Source organism: Pristiophorus japonicus, chromosome 21, assembly GCF_044704955.1.
Source record: "Pristiophorus japonicus isolate sPriJap1 chromosome 21, sPriJap1.hap1, whole genome shotgun sequence".
Taxonomy (NCBI): domain Eukaryota; kingdom Metazoa; phylum Chordata; class Chondrichthyes; family Pristiophoridae; genus Pristiophorus; species Pristiophorus japonicus.
The window spans coordinates 68272301-68290327 of record NC_091997.1 but is presented as its reverse complement, the minus strand read 5'-3'; the positions used below and the strand labels follow the sequence as shown (position 1 = coordinate 68290327).

The 18027-nt window shown below is 45.2% G+C and overlaps 1 protein-coding gene across 13 annotated transcripts in view; it reads left to right on the top strand.

The window, feature by feature from the left end:
- peak1 (pseudopodium-enriched atypical kinase 1) overlaps window positions 1-18027 on the top strand; it is a 196472-nt gene that overhangs the window by 148941 nt on the left and 29504 nt on the right. For all 13 annotated transcript variants that reach the window (XM_070864994.1, XM_070864987.1, XM_070864992.1 and 10 more), the window contains one exon: window positions 87-3420. In XM_070864994.1, coding sequence (XP_070721095.1) covers window positions 206-3420 — 3215 coding nt within the window. In that variant the 5' untranslated portion in view covers window positions 87-205. The remainder of the gene's footprint in view (window positions 1-86; window positions 3421-18027) is intronic.

Below are 18027 nucleotides of genomic sequence, written 5' to 3'. Positions count from 1 at the left end.
GGGAATGGAGTGAAATCAGACTGATAAATTTTAGTACCATCTATATAGGTCAAAACCTGAGCTATCTTATTATGTTTCATTTCCAGGTATGAGTTGACACAGAGCACCGATCAAAGGACTTGGTGATGAATAAAAAGTGAGACTTATCAATGAATGTATTACAATGCAGTAAGCAAGGGGCATCTCATGAGCAGCTCTATAAAAAATGTCCGCCTGCAATGCCTTCACTGAACACGTCTGGAAGCCTGGTGAATGTAAGAACTGTTTTAAGCCCAAAAGTTTGCATTGTTTGACTACTGCCTCTGAAACTCCGCCTCTTTCATGTAACAATTTAAAAACTAATGCTAACCATAGCAACAACCACCGGGGTAGGTCAGGCACTGGTAACTTTCGACCTCCTGTTGCTAAGAAGCCAACAATTGCTGTGAAGCCCACCATGATGGTCATGGATGGACAAACTGTGAGTACAGAAATGGAGGTATTGGAAAGCTGTGAAAATAAGCATGTGTTTGTAGGATGGAATAGGAATGGTGTTCTAATCAACAGGAAACCAGTGAACAACAACAATAATGAGGAGAACAACAGCAATTCTCAGAGGGCTGGCGGCCCAGACAGAATTATTAATAATAGGATACCCAACAACAATAATAATGGATTAACTGACGTACTGAAGGAAATTGTTGGATTTGAGCCCGAGCCACACTTGCAAAGCAAAGCATGTGACCGAGAGTCCTTCCTTGGAAGGATCAACAAATGTTATCAGCGTTCACTGGAAAGGAAGCTTCCTCCAAGCTGCATTGTGGCAGGAATGAAAGAGAATATGGGTAAGCATGTTATGCTCAGTGGCAGCTTAGACGTCATCAGCAATGAGGGAGGACTCTTCTGTTATCCAGACTGCTCCTTCAGCGGCGAGCCAAGAGTGGGCAATGAGTCCAGTGAGAATGTGACAGAAGAGCGAGAAAGTTGGGATGAAAGTGATGAAGAGCTGTTGGCAATGGAAATACGTATGCGTGGTCAGCCTCGTTTTGCTAACTTTCGGGCCAACACACTGTCTCCTGTGAGGTTCTGCAGTGACAAAAAGTGGAACACAGTGCCATTACGAAAGCAGTCCCTACAGAGAATTTGTGCTGTGGACTACGATGATAGTTATGATGAAATTCTAAATGGATACGGTGATGAAGCCTTGATCCCATATGGCCAGGACAGCATGCCAAGCATATTATCTTCTGAATCTACATCACCTGATTCCTCAATGACAGAGGGATCTCAAACTGGGACAACAAAAACTACACATCAACAACTTTGCAATGGTGATCTTATCCCAAGTGACTGCAAAAGCATCAAGTTTATTGAACCCGATTACGAAAGCTTAAATGAAAATGAACAGGTTCCCCAAGTAAAGCAGGCTCCATTTAAGCCAGCAAGAGGCACAGCGGTAAAATCTCTAGAAACTCATAAAGCTGTTCTTGCATTGAGGTTGGAAGAGAAGGATGGAAAGATAGCCCTACAAAGTGAGAAGCAGGAATTCACCATAAATTCCACAGACAGTCCTGGGCAAACTGTGACAATTAACATTATTCCAAAGGAAGAACAAGCAAAACCATACAGAGTTGTGGATTTAGAGCCACCAGGTATGTGCAAACCATACACTGTCGTCGATGTATCCGCAGCGATGAACAGTAAAAAGTCCGATAGTCCACCCGAATCTCTTCAAGGCACAAAGACTTCACCAGTGTCACCAAACCCACCCACACCACTCTCGAGCCAGATAAACAACCAGAAAAAGTCAAGTATCACCAGATATCAAGAGGTGTGGACTTCCAGTACTAGCCCTCGACAAAAAATGCCCAGGGTGGCTTTAATGTCAAATAGTTCTGGCCCTACACCTCCCCCAAGACAGATTAGTCACAAGTCTGCTCCGACTTCACCTACTACCACAAATATTATTTCAAAAACTATTCCAGTGAAGTCTCCAAATCTGTCTGAGATAAAGTTCAATAGTTACAACAATGCTGGGATGCCTCCTTTCCCCATCATCATACATGATGAACCAACATATGCGCAGAGCTCAAAGCACAAGGCTATAAAAGTACCGATAGTAATTAATCCAAATGCTTATGATAACTTGGCCATTTATAAAAGCTTCTTGGGTCCTAGTGGATCGCATGTGAAAAAGGAAACTTCAGAACATGTAATGAGCCATACATATGAGGAAATCGGATCATCAGAAAAGAAATCTGTAGATTTGTCCCAAGCAAAAGGGGTGAGTACCAGCACGGAACGAAAACTGCTTGGCTCTGTTGCACAGAAAGTGCACGAATTCAACACTGCACAAAATAAAGCGCAAATCCTGTCACAGTCCTCACCCCACAAAAGCTTTGGATCCAATCAAAACTCTCCTTCCAGAATTCAGAGATCTATTCAAAACTCACCAGCCAGAAAAGAAGAAACACCAGAAAGGCAGATATCGTCAGGAGGAAGGGAAAATGCCAACACTGTGCTTTCCCAAATTGTTGCATCTATTCAGCCTCCACAGCTGCCGCCCGAAAATCCGCAGGGGCAATCAAAAGCCAGCAGTGCCGAAGAGCTTTACTCTCAGCCACCTCCCATCTCAGAAGCGAACAGAGATATTCTCCCTCGCCCAAAGTCATTATTCTCCCCACAGGCAAATGGTGGAGCGGAAGTGTCCAAAGTGACGGACAACACACTCGCAAAAGGACAGAAAGAAAGCATTCTAACAAAGCAGGTCACTGTACCCACATGTAAGCTGGGTGCAGTACAATCTCCCGGTGCAACTAGCCCGAATCCTAAGAATGAACAACTGCCTCCATTTCCACCCCCACGTTCTACATCATCCCCATACCATGCCAGCAACCTCCTGCACAAGCATTTCAGTAACTGGGGGAAGCCAACAAGCCCTGTACGAACACCTGAGAACGAATCGCCACTGCTAAGCCCAGAGGGTCGCCAACGGCCACAGGAGGCTAAACCCAAACGATGGATCTCCTTCAAAAGCTTCTTTCGCCGCCGTAAGACTGAGGAAGAAGAGGAGAAAGAAAAAGACAAAGACAAGTTAATCGGACTGAATGGACGGGTGATACACATGCTGCCGCCCCCACCCATACAGCGACACCACCTGTGCAGTGATCAGAAGATACTGGAGTCATCTGAGAAGCTGACTGCCATATTGAGTTACAAACAAGAGCTCGGACAGGACGACGTAAAGGCCGAGATTGGCAAACTGGATGCTGCTACAATAGACACTGAAATCTATTCTACCCCCAACGAAACACAGGTCATGGTATCTAGATTGACAGACGATGGAAAGCCTACAATGGGTGTTCCTGAAAGTGAAAAAGAAATTGGCTGTCCAGACAGTCAAAATTCTCCCCCACCTCCCCCACCAAAGAAGTGTAACAAGTAAGTGATGCCTTTATTTTGTTTATTATTTGCATTTGACAACTGGTGGAGCCAGTACCTTTTTCTGTCTTCCTCCACCAAGCGTGTGCATGTGTTTAAACCTGTTGCAACTGTGCATTTATTTTAATATTTATTGCTCTTAGATAAATATTTTTCGCAAGGTCTTTCCTGCTCATCCTAGGCGTGCTACTTAGTTGGTCTTCTGTAGTATACAGAGGATTCTGAAAATGAAAAATACATTTATAAGGGTCTTAATTCAATTGAGCTCTTCTCTATACACTGAGTTTACAACCAACCATCTTTTGGGTCTTAGCTTTGTGGTACTTATGCTTTTTGTAAAGCCCCTACATTTCTAGGGCAAAACAAGTGACAGCTCCACCCTTGTATTCCATTGACACCGTGTGGGAAGGTAAAAAGTCACCAAGCTGATGTGCCTAAGTTCTGAACATCAATTTCTTAAAGACATTGCCCTTCCTGCTGTTTTCCCCCTCCACTGTCCACTTCCAGAGGGATTGAATCTACTGCTACCACTGTGTAGGGATGCTTCAACTAAAAAGTTGAAGACATCTCTGTGCAAGCTTGGCAACTTATCCTTTCAAACCAAGTAACATACATTTAGAATACTTTTTAATTTGATATTCACTAAGCTTTTGTCAAGAGCCACAATCCCAAGTAGTGCCCCTCAAGGCCAATTCCCAGGAATGTTTTTAACACACTGCATCATCGAACGATGGAGCAACCCTGCAGTATTCCTCACGCTACACTCCTTTTTCGAACGTGCTACCCTAATTGCTGAGTGGGATAGGCACTTTCCCCACACAGAGGGGGCAAGGGAGATCACAGGACTGATGGTTCACTTATAGCTCCAGGTTTTAATAGAGACTTGTCATTTGCTCCATCAGTGCTGGAAGATCCCGTATCTAATAACATTCCTCTGCTTTCTTTCCCTGGACAGCAAGTGAAAGAAAGAGACAATGCTAAATTCCATTCTGAGAATCTTGAGATTAATTTGCAATCTTTAGTTAGCTTTCCAGTATCTACAGGTTTCTACAATATGTTCTGACTTTTTTAAAAGAACAGTAGTAATCATTGCATTACTAAGCTCATCTGTTATTTAATTACACTTATCCCAATTGACAACAACATCAGAAGGATGTAATCACTTGCTGTAACATGTGCAAAAGGAAAAATATAAATATATGCTTCATGGCAAGGTATGATTGCAGTTTAGTTATTACAAAGAAGCTTGCTGTACTATTTGTTTTTTTATTATATTGTGCTTATTTTGTGTATAATATAAAATATGGCATTGAAATTACAGATTTTTCAATGTGTTTCACCTATTAAATTTTGCTGGTTTAGGACTGTATTAGACATGCCTGTGTTTGCTGCAAATATAACAAAGATTCTGCACAGACTTTTTGTAATTAATGATATTCTGCAGGAATGGATGGAATTTTCAATGCCCAGACACGTTCGAACTTACAGTACTCATATGAAAAATAAAAGCAGCAATGGTAGCCATGAACATCATTCCAGAGGCTGATACCTCATCCAAGCTTTTGTTGCCTTAAGACTCTACCATTCCAACGCTCTTCTGACCGGCCTCCCATTTTTCACCCTCCATAAACTTCAGCTCATTCAAATCTCTGCTGCCCGTGTCCTAACTCGCACCAAGTCCCGTTCACCCATCACACCTGTGCTCGCTGACCTACACGCTCCCGGTCCAGCAACGCTTCGATTTCAAAATTCTCATCCTTGGGTTCAAATCCCTTCATGGCCTCAAACTGCACCCTCATCTCTGCAACCTCCTCCAGCCCTGCAACCCTGCGTTCCTCCAATTCAGGCCTCTATTGCAACCCCAACTTCCTTTACCCCACCACTGGCGGCTGTGGCATCAACCGTCTAGGCCCTGAGCCCTGGAATTCCCTTCCTAAACCTCTCTACCTCTCCTCTTTTAAGACACCCTTCTTAAAACTTATCTCTTTGACCAAGCTAATGGACACCTGTCCTAATATCTTCTTCTTTGGCTGGGTATCAATTTTTTGGTTTGATTACACTCCTGTGAAGTACCTTGGGATGTTTTACTACATTAAAGGCGCTATATAAATGTAAGTTGTTGTTGTAGTATTAATTTACTCTGTTACGATTTCATGTTCCCATGACTAGAATAAATATAGCCTGTGAGAAGTGACAGCTTATGGCTAAAGCTTTTCTCACACAGCTACTGTCGGTATAACATAAATACCGTGCCAACAAGAGCAGGTCAGAGGCTGGGTATTCTGCGACGAGTGTCTCACCTCCTGGCTCCCCAAAGCCTTTCCACCATCTACAAGTCAGGTGTGTGATGGAATACGCTCTAATTGCCCATTTGAGTGCAGCTCCAACAACACTCGAAGCTCAACACCGTCCAGGACAAAGCAGCCCACTTGATTGGCACCCCATCCACCACCTTAAACATTCACTCCCTCCACTACTGACGAATCGTGGGCTGCAGTGTGTACCATCTACAAGATGCACTGCAGCATTTCCCATCTGCTACCGAGAAGGACAAGGGCAGCAGGCACCATCACCTCCAAGTTGCGCACCATCCTGACTTGGAAATATATTGCCATTTCTTCTTCGTTACTGGATCAAATTCCTGGAACTCTTTCCCTAACAGCACTGTGGGAGTTCCTTCACCACAAGGACTGCAGCGGTTCAAGAAGGCAGCTCACCATTGCCACCTTCTCGAGGGCAATTGGGGATGGGCAATAAATGCTGACCTTGCCAGCGACGCATCACATCCCATGAACGAGTAGAAAAAAACTTGCACAGTTGTAACTGAAGTTCATTGTTCAGTGTGATTTAAAAATGTCATCCAATTAATTTAATTGGTTTATATTTTTGAAACTTATGGAACTGCTATTTCTCATATTTAAGTTCATTCATAAAAAGCTGAACAGATGCTTTTCCTTAATTGGTTGAAAAAATGTGATGGAAGAAATGTAGATTAAATCTGGGTTTTAAAGGCTATATAATCATCTTTCATAGGAAAATATTGGACACTAAAGCTTTCATTTTGATACCAGAAGGTTTGATAACATTTGGTGTGAATTCTCAGTGTCCTGTTCTGGCCCTGGGTTGTTCCTCAGCCAGATCAATCATCAGGATATTTCCACCTTTTCAGCAATGCCTGTCTTAACTCCTACCTCACTCTCTCAATGCCTTTGTGAACTCCATGCTTGATTTCTCTCATACTAATTGGTAGTCTGCGCTCCAAATTACACAAACTTCAACTCATTCAAAACTTTGGCCGTCCACCTCTTACCCTGCTCTAAGTCCTGTTCCCCCAACAGTTCTGTCCTTGCCAATCTCAATTAGTTTCAGTTCCTCCCAGTATATTAAAATCCTCATCCTCATTTATAATACTTCCACGGCCTCACCTCACCCTGCCTTTGCAACCTCCTTCAGCCCTATGGCCCCAAGTTTCGCCATGATTTGCTCCTGATTTTTAGGAGCAACTGGTGTAGAACAGAGTATCTTAGAAATCGGAATTCTCGTCATTTAGTTTGCTCCAGTTCTAGTCAGTTAGAACAGTTTCACTTTGGAACAGAATTTTTTTTTCAAAAGGGGGCGTGTCCGGCCACTTACGCCTATTTTCAAAGTTTCGTCAGTGAAAACTTACTCCAAACTAACTTAGAATTGAGTAAGTGAAGATTTTTATACGCTCGAAAAAACCTTGTCTACACTTTAGAAAATCAGCCGTAGGTTACAAATCAGGCGTAGGGAATGGGGGGGGTGGTTTAAAAGGGAAGTTTGCAAACATTAAACACTTCAGTTTTACAAATAAAGTGCCATCATCAATAATAAATGATAAAAACATCAATAAATCAACCAATAAATCAATCAAAAAAAATTAATAAGAAATAATTTTTAAAAAAAAATCATAAATAAAACATTTTCTACTTACCAACTGCAGCACCGGGAGCCCTCCAACAGCATGCTGGGATGCCCCCCCCCCCCCCCCCCCCCAGTGTGTCTCTGTCAGTGTCTCTATCTCTCTGTCTGTCTGTGTGTGTCTCTCATTCTCTGTCTGTCAGTGTCTGTGTTTCTGACCGTGAGGGGAGAGAGTGGGGGAGCAGAGGGAGGGAGGAGGAGGGGGGAGGAGAAGGGGAGGGGGGAGGGAGGGGAAAGGAAAGGAGATGAGGGGGTGAATGGCGGGGGGGAAAGGAGATGGGGGGGAGGGGGGGGAAAGGAAAGGAGATATGGGGGGGGAGGAGAAAGGGGAGGGAGGCTGAACGGGCAGGGCCCGTCCCCAGCACCAGATTTACAGGTAGGTGGCGTTGGGTCGGGTTGGGATCGCGGGTCGGGGGGGCAGTGGGAGGGAGGTGGGGTCGGGAGGGAGGTCAGGGCGGGGGGGGTTGCGGAAGGGAGGTCGGGTCCGGGCCGGGGGGGGGGGAAGCGGGAGTCGGGTCGATGTCTGGTCCGGTCTGGAGGCGGTGGGGGGCGGGAAGCTGGAGTCGAGTCGGGAGGAAGCAGGAGCTGGCCGTGGGAGGAGCCTTATTCATGCTGCCCCAGTGAGGCCATTCGGCCAGGGCTAGGGGCTGCGTGCTTCGGCCCCTCCCACACAGTTTTGGGTGCCTGGAGCTTACTGCACATGCGCGTCCACTGTAGCGCGCATGTGCAGAGGTCCCGGCACTGTTTTCAGTGCAGGGACCTGGCTCCGCCCCCTGCAGCTCGTGCTGCGCTACGCCGAGCTGCAAACGACCTGCAGGGAGCTGGAGAATCTGGAAGTTTATTTTCGGCACACTTTGTGGTGCGCAAAATGGGCGTCCAGGTCGTTCTAGGCGCGGCTCGAAACTTGGGCCCAATGTGTTACTATGTGACTCATTTGTATTTCCCTCCCTCCATTCCACTAATGGTTGCAAAGCCTTCAGCCATCGTGACCCTCCAGTCTAGAGCTCTATCCATATACCCAATGCCTTGCTACTTACGTCCTCGCTTTCAAAAGTCTCCTAAAGCTGACCATTTTGACCATGACCTTTGGCCTTCTCTCCTAAATCTTCTCTTGTTACGGCTTGGACTCTGTTTCTGCTTCTGTTAAGTGCTTTGGGATGTAATAGGTGCTGTTTCTAGGGAGATTTAGGTTTTAGGATGGCCTTGGTGGTGATACAGTAAATTTATATAGTATGCTGTATACTATGGAGTGGCTCACTTCATTTGTGTTTATCACTCTCCCCTAACAATGAGTTCCTCAATTTGGCCAGGGACAAATCAGATGGCAGTCATTTTCACACTAGGAGGAAAAAAGAAATTCGAGATGAGTTCCAGGACTACTGTTATGTGCCTTATATTGCCTGGTTCGGTTGCAATATTGCCAATGTTCTTGGTTGGGGCAAGGTTCAGGGTGATCTTTGGGGAGAAACATCTTTTTTTTTTTAAAAGATGAAAATATACTAATAGTAAATGGAATAAACCATTTTCACTTGCAATTCAGGATTAAGTAATGTTAAACTGATATCCTCAAGTATTCTGTTCGGTTATCTTCAGGGCCACAAAGGGATTTATAGATGCTCTCAGAAGTTTTACCTATTTTTTGCCTCATTTAGGAAATTAGAGTAAGTTTAAGATACAAATTGTATATGATCTGTTTGGCCTTTTGTCCTTTTGTCCTTGGAAAATATTTACAGCACATAACTAGGCTATTCAGCCCAAAACGCTCATGCCAGTGTTTATGCTCCACACTAGCCTCCTCCCACCCTTTTTCATCTAACCCCGTCAACATATTCTATTCTTTTCTCTCTTATGTGCTTATCTAGCTTCCTCTCAAATCCATCTATCCTAGTCGCCTCAACTACTCTTTGCGGTAGCGAGTTCCACATTCTAACCATTCTCTTGATAAAGAAGTTTTTCCTGAATTCCCTATTGCATTTATTAGTGACTATCTTATATTTATGGCCCCCAAATTCTGGTCTCGCCTGGAAGTGGAAAGATCTTCTCTATATCTACTCTGTCAAACCCTTTTGTAATCTTGATGACCTCTATCAGGTCACCCCTCGGTCTCTTTTCTGGAGAAAAGCACCCCAGCCTGTTCAATCTTTCCTGATAGTTATAGCTCCTCAGTTCTGGTATCATTCTAGTAAATCTTTCTTGCACTTCTCTAGTGCCTCTATCCTTTTTTATGGAGACCGGAACTGCTCACTGTACTCCGAGGTCTTACCAAGGTTTCATGCAAGTTTGACATCACTTCTCTGCTTTTCAATTCTATCCCTCTAGAAATGAACACATGTGCTTTGTGGCTTCTTTTATGGCTTTTTTAACCTGCACCGCTACTTCTAGTGATTTGTAGCCCCAGATTCCTCTGTTCCCCTACCCCATTTAGACACTTGTTTTCCAAGGAGCATGTGGCCTCATTATTCTTCTATCAAAATGTACCACCTCACACTTGCCTATATTGAAATTAATGTGCCAATTACACGCCTATTTTGCAAGGTTATTAATGTCTTCCTGTATTTTGCTGCAGTCCTTCTCTGCATTTAACTACAACCCCAAATTTGGTGTCATCTGCAAATTTCAAAATTGTACTTCCGATTTCTGAGTTCAAATCATTTATGTAAATGGTGAACAACAATATTCTTGTGGAACACCACTTCCTATCTTTTGCTAATCTGAGTAACTACCTTTAACCCCCTACACTTCTGTTTTGTAGACAGCTTGCCATCCATTCCGCTACTTGTCCCCTGACTTTATATGTTCTGACCCTAGTCATGAGTCTACTATGCGGTACCTAGCTCTGTCGAGCCCGTGCGGTGGTTGGTGTGCAACGGCCACCGCACGTTAAAAAAAATCCACGCACAGGCATCTTCCACCCTTCAGGATGTAGTTCAGGATCTGGAATTTTAGGTCCTTCATTGCAACACCTATGGACTTATCCTTTTTTGGCATGGAAGCAAGTCATCCTCATTTCGAGGGACTGCCTGTAATGATGATGATGCGGTACCTTATCGAGGGCTTTTTGGAAATCCAAATATATTATGTCTATTGCGTTGCCCTGATCTACACTTTCTGTCAAAGAGTTCAATAAGGTGGTCAAACATAACTCCCTTTTGGAATCGTGGCTGACTACTCTTTTTCTTATATTTTCAGTTTATAGATGTTTTTCTGCTACACATTTGAGTAAGGACTCCATTATTTTTTCCTACCACCGATGTTAAGCTAATTGGTCTATAATTCCCTGGAATTGTTCTAACTTCTGTTTTATATCTAGGAATCCACATTATCTGCCCGCCGGGCCTCTTACACGATTCCCTTTTCTAATGAATTTTTATATATATGTAATAGTGTCTCTGCTATCTCATCCTTAACTACTTTTAATGTACGTGGATGCAATCCATCCAGGCTAGGGGTTCTGCATCTGTAACTTACATTCTTAATCAGAAATATATTTGGCAGAAGCGGACAGTCCCAAACTGTTGAATTTTTTAAACTTGCACTACCAATAGTAGGAGTGCTGTATGAAAGGGCTACCACAGGCCTGTGTAAACTTGGATACAGTATATACTCTGTAATCTTGAACAAATTTGAGTCTGAGGTATTTTGGGTGGGACTCTGCAAGCTGGGAGGCATTCTTAACAACCTGCAAATGTTTTGGAAATTATTTAGAATTTTCAGCAGCACAAAGAAGAATGGTCAGAAGTTCTCCTGTGACTTTTTCATGCTCCATTGAAAGTCAAAAATGTGAAATTCTCTTATGCATGAAGCAGTGTTGAGCCTGCAAGAAACAATGCCTTTCTAAACTTAGCTCAAATTTCCTCTTAGCTGGCACATGCCCAAATCCATTGAATCAGCAAAAAATTATTGTACAGGCCGGCGCTCAAGTGTTCCTAGACTGCCAAAGAATGAGTGGGAAATGCGTTGGGGATTGGATATGATCACTGCTCCCCAGTATTCCTCCACGCCTGTCCACCTGAACTACATAGGCTGTCAGGAGTTTGGACAATTGCCAGTAATTTAGCAGGGAATTGTATTGCTGGTAAATGTGGAGGAAACTATTCAAAAAAACTATATTTATGGCAAATAGAACTTCCTGTCTAATGTTTATTGTGTAAATGTCTTGTTGGTTGCACAATACAACCATAAATATACACTAATGGCAGAATCTATATCCTTTTATGTTCCTTTTGAAATGAGAATCTGTTAATTCCTTTTTCTCTTGCTCCTCGCTTCGATTTTAAAATTCTCATCTTTGTTTTCAAATCCCTCCATGGCCTCGCTCCTCCAATTCTGGCCGTCTGCGCATCCCTGATTATAATTGCTCCATCATCGGCGACTGTGCCTTCTGTTGCCTGGGCCCTAAGCTCTGGAATTCATTCTCAGTGCCAGGTCTATGACAAATAACATAATCATAGGCAGACAATGTCAACGCCCACCTCTGGTTACGGGACGATGCATTGGTATTAATACCTTTGTTTTTCAAAAACAATTAAATGAGTGGCTTGTGATCCATTTCAAGTTCAAAAAGAAGACCAAACAGGTACTGATGCATCTTTTTGACCCCATACACACGGGCCAAAGTTTCTTTTTCTACCATGCGGTGAGCTCTTTCCGCCTTTGACAAATTTCTTGAAGCATACGCAACAGGTTGTAGCTTACCCGACTCATTTGCTTGTTGCAGTATACAGCCAACCCCATATGATGAAGCATCACAGGCCAATACAAGACGTTTACACGGATCATAATGAACAAGCAACTTGTTTGAACAGAGCAGACTCTTAGCTTTCTCAAAGGCTCTATCTTGAGACACACCCCAGACCCAGTTGTCTCCTTTTCTGAGGAACACGTGCAGTGGCTCCAACAAAGTGCTCAATCTGGGTAAGAAATTACCAAAGTAGTTGAGTAGCCCAAGGAATGAACGCAGCTCTGTCACATTCTGACACCTGGGTGAATTTTTGATGGCCTTGGTTTTCGAATCAGTAGGCCTGATGCCATCAGCAGCAATCTTCCTCCCCAGGAATTCAACTTCAGGTGCCATGAAGACACACTTCGAACGTTTCAGCCTGAGTCCCACTTTGTCCAGACGATGTAGGACTACTTCAAGATTGTTCAGTAGTGCCGCAACCTGTGACCAGAATATCATCTTGAAACACGACAGTTCTAGGAACGGACTTCAGTAGACTCTCCATATTCCCCTGAAATGTGACTGCAGCTGAACGAATTCCAAAAGGGCACCTGTTGTAGACAAACAGTCCTTTATGGGTGTTGATGCAGGTGAGTTTCTTCGAATTGTCGACAAGCTCCTGTGTCATATAGGCCGACGTCAGATCCAGTATAGTGAACGACTTTCCACCAGCTAGCATAGCGAACAGGTCGCATTTGGAAAGCAGTGACAGGATCGGTCCAAGTCAGCATGGATTTATGAAAGGGAAATCATGCTTGACGAATCTTCTGGAATTTTTTGAGTTGAGTAAGCTCTGCCATAAGCAGCTCTGCCAAATGACGACACAATCTTGTTTACAGTACTTGCCGTGGAGCTCCGACTCTTCAATGATATCTGCCTCAGATTATCATCAGGCGTCATGCATGCCTGGGCAGTCGCGATGGCCTTGCTCAAATCCAGCTTCTCTTCGGCCAATAACTTCCAAAGAATCACATCGTGGTTGATGCCTATCACGAAGAAATCTCACAGCATGTCTTCCAACACGTTCCCAAAATTACACGGCTTAGCAAGACATCGCAGGTCTGCGACGAATCTCGACACATCCTGGCCCTCAGCACAAACATGCAAGTAGAAGTGATAGCATGAGATGATTATCCCCTCTTTTGGCTTAAGATGGTCACGCATTAAAGCGCACAAATCCCCATATTCTTTGTCCGTTGGACATAAAGGCGAGAGAAGATTCTTCATGAGGCCATAACTTTTTGGACCACAAACGGTGAGGAAAACCGCCCTGCGCCTAACTGCGTCAGCATCTACCTCCATTTTTTTGGCCACAAAATATTAATCCAGGTGGTCGATAAAATCCGCCCAATCCTCACCATCCACAAATCTCTCCAGAATTCCAATGGTGCCCATTGTACATGCGAAGGTTCTTAAGTTATCTCGTCGCCAAATGTAATGAATGTAATGATTCAAAAGACTTGTTACTGTAAACTGCCTCAGGTGCCAACCTGATCCAACTTGATTCGCGCTCAGAGTAACCCACGTGACATGGTACCCGCTCTTACATACAGCCTGATGACCTCCGACAGTGGCGCCCCCTGGTGTCTGGTGACCCCAAGCATAAATACATAAAGCCTTCCTTGGAAAGTATGAGGTCATGCACTTTGGCAGAAAAAAATCAAAGAGCAAGTTATTATTTAAATGAAGAAAAATTGCAAAGTGCTGTAGTACAGTGGGACCTGGGGGTACTTGTGTATGAAACACAAAAGGATAGTTTGCAGGTACAGCAAGTGATCAGGAAGGCCAATGGAATCTTGGCCTTTATTGCAAAGGGGATGGAGTATAAAAGCAGGGAAGCCGGGTATCGGTGAGGCCACACCTGGAATACTGCATACAGTTTTGGTTTCCATATTTACGAAAGAATATACTTGTAGTTCAGAGAAGGTTCACTAGGTTGATCCCAGAGATGAGGGGATTTGACATATGAGGAAAGGTTAAGGAGGTTGGGCCTCTACTCATTGTAATTCAGAAGAATGAGGTGATCTTATCGAAATGTATAAGATTATGAGGGGGCTTGACAAGGTGGATGCAGAGAGGATGTTTCCACTGATAAGGGAGACTAGGATTCGAGGGCATAATCTTAGAATAAGGGGCCACCCATTTAAAACTAACTAAGCTGAGGAGAAATTTCATCTCTGAGGGTGGTAAATCTGTGGAATTCACTGCCTCCGAGAGCTGTGAAAGCCGGGACATTAAATAAATTTAAGGCAGTTTCTTAACTGATAAGGGATTAAGGGGTTATGGGGAGCGGGCAGGGAAGTGGACCTGAGTCCGTGATCGGATCAGCCATGATCATATTAATGGCGGAGCAGGCTCGAGGGGCCATGTGGCCTGATCCGGCTCCTATTTCTTATGTTCTTATGTAAACCTCTCCGCCTCTCTACCTCTCCTCCTTTAAGATATTCCTTAAAAACAGCCCTCTGGGGAGGCATGATTGGCAGAGAGAGGGTAGAGAAAGCCAATTCCAGCAGTACCCTACTCCTGACAAAATGTCTAGAACATGAACTCCTCATTACCAACACCCTGTTCTGCCAGAGGGACAAATACAAGGCATTGTGGCAACACCCTCGTTCCAAACAATGGCACCTGCTTGACTATGTCATCGTCTGAGCCAGGGATCGCAAGAATGTGCACGTCACCCGTGCTATGACAGGAGCTGACGACTGCTGCACGGACCACCGCCTAATCAGATCCATCATCAACATTAACATTACCCCAAAGCAGAGGGGATAGCAGAAGCAGTTCCGCAAAAAAGTTAATGCCGGGGCCCAGCTAAGAGAGCCCTATACAGCCAGCGCCTCACAGCCAATCTGGCATGCCTTGATGACCCTGAAATGCTGAATCCCCATAGTGCTTGGTCTGCCTTCCAGGCCTCTATGACCAGTGCCTGTAAAGAGACACTTGGTCACTCAATCAGAAAACACCAGGACTGGCTTGATGAAAATGATCAGGAGATCGAAGAACTAATAGATCGCAAGCGCAAAGCATTTCTGAGCCTCAAGCAACAGCCCAACTCGGGAGCTGCAACACAACATTACAGACGGCTCAAGGCTCAGGTCCAACAACAAACTCGGGACCTAAAGAACAGGTGGTGGATGGAGAAAGCACAGGAGATACAACAACTGGCCGACAACCATGATATGCGAGGATTTTTCACTGCAGTCAAGGCCACCTACGGTCCAAACTCCCAAGGCCCCATCCCACTCCTGGCCAAGAACGGGGAAACACTCATCAAGGACACCGAGGCTGTCAGGGCCCGATGGAAGGAGCACTTTGAAGATCTCCTCAATCAAGACTCTGCCTTTGACTCGAGTGTTCTCGATTCCATCCCGCAGTATGCCACCCGTCACCAACTCAGTGAAACTCCAACGTTGCACGAGGTTGGCAAAGCCATAAAACAGCTCAAGAATAACAAGGCAACGGGTGCGGATGGAATCCCTACTGAGGTGCTAAAATATGGCGGAGAGGCGCTCTCGGCGTGGATACATGACCTCATCTCTCTCATCTGGAGGGAGGAGAGCATGCCGGTAGATCTCAGAGATACAGTGATTGTGACCATTTTTAAAAAGGGGGACAAGTCTGACTGCGGCAACTACAGGAGAATCTCCCTGCTTTCAGCCACTGGGAAAGTTGTCATTCGAGTTCTCCTCAATCGTCTTCTCCCTGTGGCCGAGGAGCTCCTCCCGGAATCACAATGTGGATTTCGTCCCCTACGGGGCACAACAGACATGATCTTTGCAGTGCGACAGTTGCAGGAAAAATGGAGGGAGCAGCACCAGCCCTTATACATGGCCTTTTTCGATCTTACAAAGACCTTTGACACTGTCAACCGTGAAGGTCTATGGAGCGTCCTCCTCCCGTTTCAGATGCCCCCAAAAGTTTGTCAACATCCTTCGCCTGCTTCACGATGACATGCAGGCTGTGATCCTTACCAACGGATCCATTACAGACCCAATCCACGTCCGGACTGGGGTCAAACAGGGCTGCGTTATCGCTCCAACCCTCTTCTCAATCTTCCTCGCCGCCATGCTCCACCTCACAATCCACAAGCTCCCTGCTGGAATGGAATTAAACTACAGAACCAGTGGGAAGCTGTTTAAACTACGCCGCCTCCTGGTCAGGTCCAAGATCACCCCAACCTCTGTCATTGAGCTGCAGTATGCAGACGATGCCTGCTTCTGTGCACAGTCAGGCTGAACTCCAAGATATAGTCAATGTATTCACTGAGGCATATGAAAGCATGGGCCTTACGCTTAACATCCGTAAGACAAAGGTCCTTCACCAGCCTATTATCGCTGCACAGCACTGCCCTCCAATCATCAAGATCCACGGCGCGGCCCTGGACAACGTAAACCATTTCCCTTATCTCGGGAGCCTCTTATCGACAAAGACAAACATTGATGTGGAGATTCAGCATCGCCTCCAGTGCGCCAGCGCAGCCTTCGGCCGCCTGCGGAAAAGAGTGTTTGAAGACCAGGCCCTCAAATCTACCACCAAACTCATGGTCTACAGGGCTGTAGTAATACCCGCCCTCCTGTATGGGTCTGAGGCATGGACGATGTATAGAAGGCACCTCAAGTCGCTGGAGATATATCACCAACGATGTCTCCTACAAATCTCCTGGGAGGACGGGCGCACCAACATCAGTGTCCTTGACCAGGCTAACATCCCCAGTATTGAAGCACTGACCACACTCGATCAGCTTCGCTGGGCAGGCCACATAGTACGCATGCCAGATACGAAACTCTCTAAGCAAATGTTTTATGCGGAGCTCCTTCATGGTAAACGAGCCAAAGGAGGACAGCGGAAACGTTACAAGGACACCCTCAAAGCCTCCCTGGTAAAGTGCGACATCACCACTGACACCTGGGAGACCCTGGCCGCAGACTGCCCGAAGTGGAGAAAGCCCATCTGGCTCTTTGAGTCTTGACGCAAGGAGCATGAAAAGGCCAGGCGTAGGCAGCGGAAGGAGCACGCGGCAAACCAGCGCTATCGATCCCTTCCCTTGACCAATGTCTGTCCCACCTGTAACAGGGTCTGTGGCTCTCGTATTGGACTGTTCAACCATCAAAGAACTCACTTTGGGAGTGGAAGCAAGTCTTCCTCGATTCCGAGGGATTGCCTATGATGAAAACCAACCACTTTGACCAATCTTTTGATCATCTGCCCTAATATATCTCTATGTGGCTCGGTGTCAAATTTTTGTCCTGTGAAGTGCATTGGGATATTTTATTACATTTAAAAGCGCAATATAAATGCAAGTTGTTGTTGATCAAGAGTGCTCCTCCCAGCTCCGAAAATTATCTGGTCCACTGCAACCCTGAATGGTTCTCTCTTTCCCCCACCCACCCCTGGTAGTAGCAAAACTTCCTACCAGGACTAACCTTGCTGTGGCCCACCCAATTTTGCACCAACCCGAATGTGGCAAGCTGCATTGAGACACCTATTTGGGGTGGGTGGCTCGCTGGCTTTGATTATACGAGTCCCAGGCCTCAAAATAGATCCGACCTCTTTGCTCCTGTCACGGCCGGACGACCGGTGCATTCAGCCCGTCGGCCGCCCCAGAGTTACAATCTACCCTATTGTGTTTTATGTTGTGTTTTATCTATGTCTTGCTGCGTTTGACATCAGGTGATACAGAATGACTACACTGTGTAATTGTTTATGTCACTAGGATACTGTGAATGAATCAGTATTCAGTACGCATTACTGGTTTCGGCTGCAGGTGTGGGAAAATAAAAATTGTAGGACAGGGCTAAACCAAGGATGTGGAAGTTTAATTTTTCATATGTTCTTTATTTTCAAATCACTCCATGGCCTCGCCCCCTCCCTATTTCTGTAATCTCCTCCAGCCCCACAACCCCCACGAGATGTCTGCTTCCTCTAACTTTACCCTCTTGAGCATC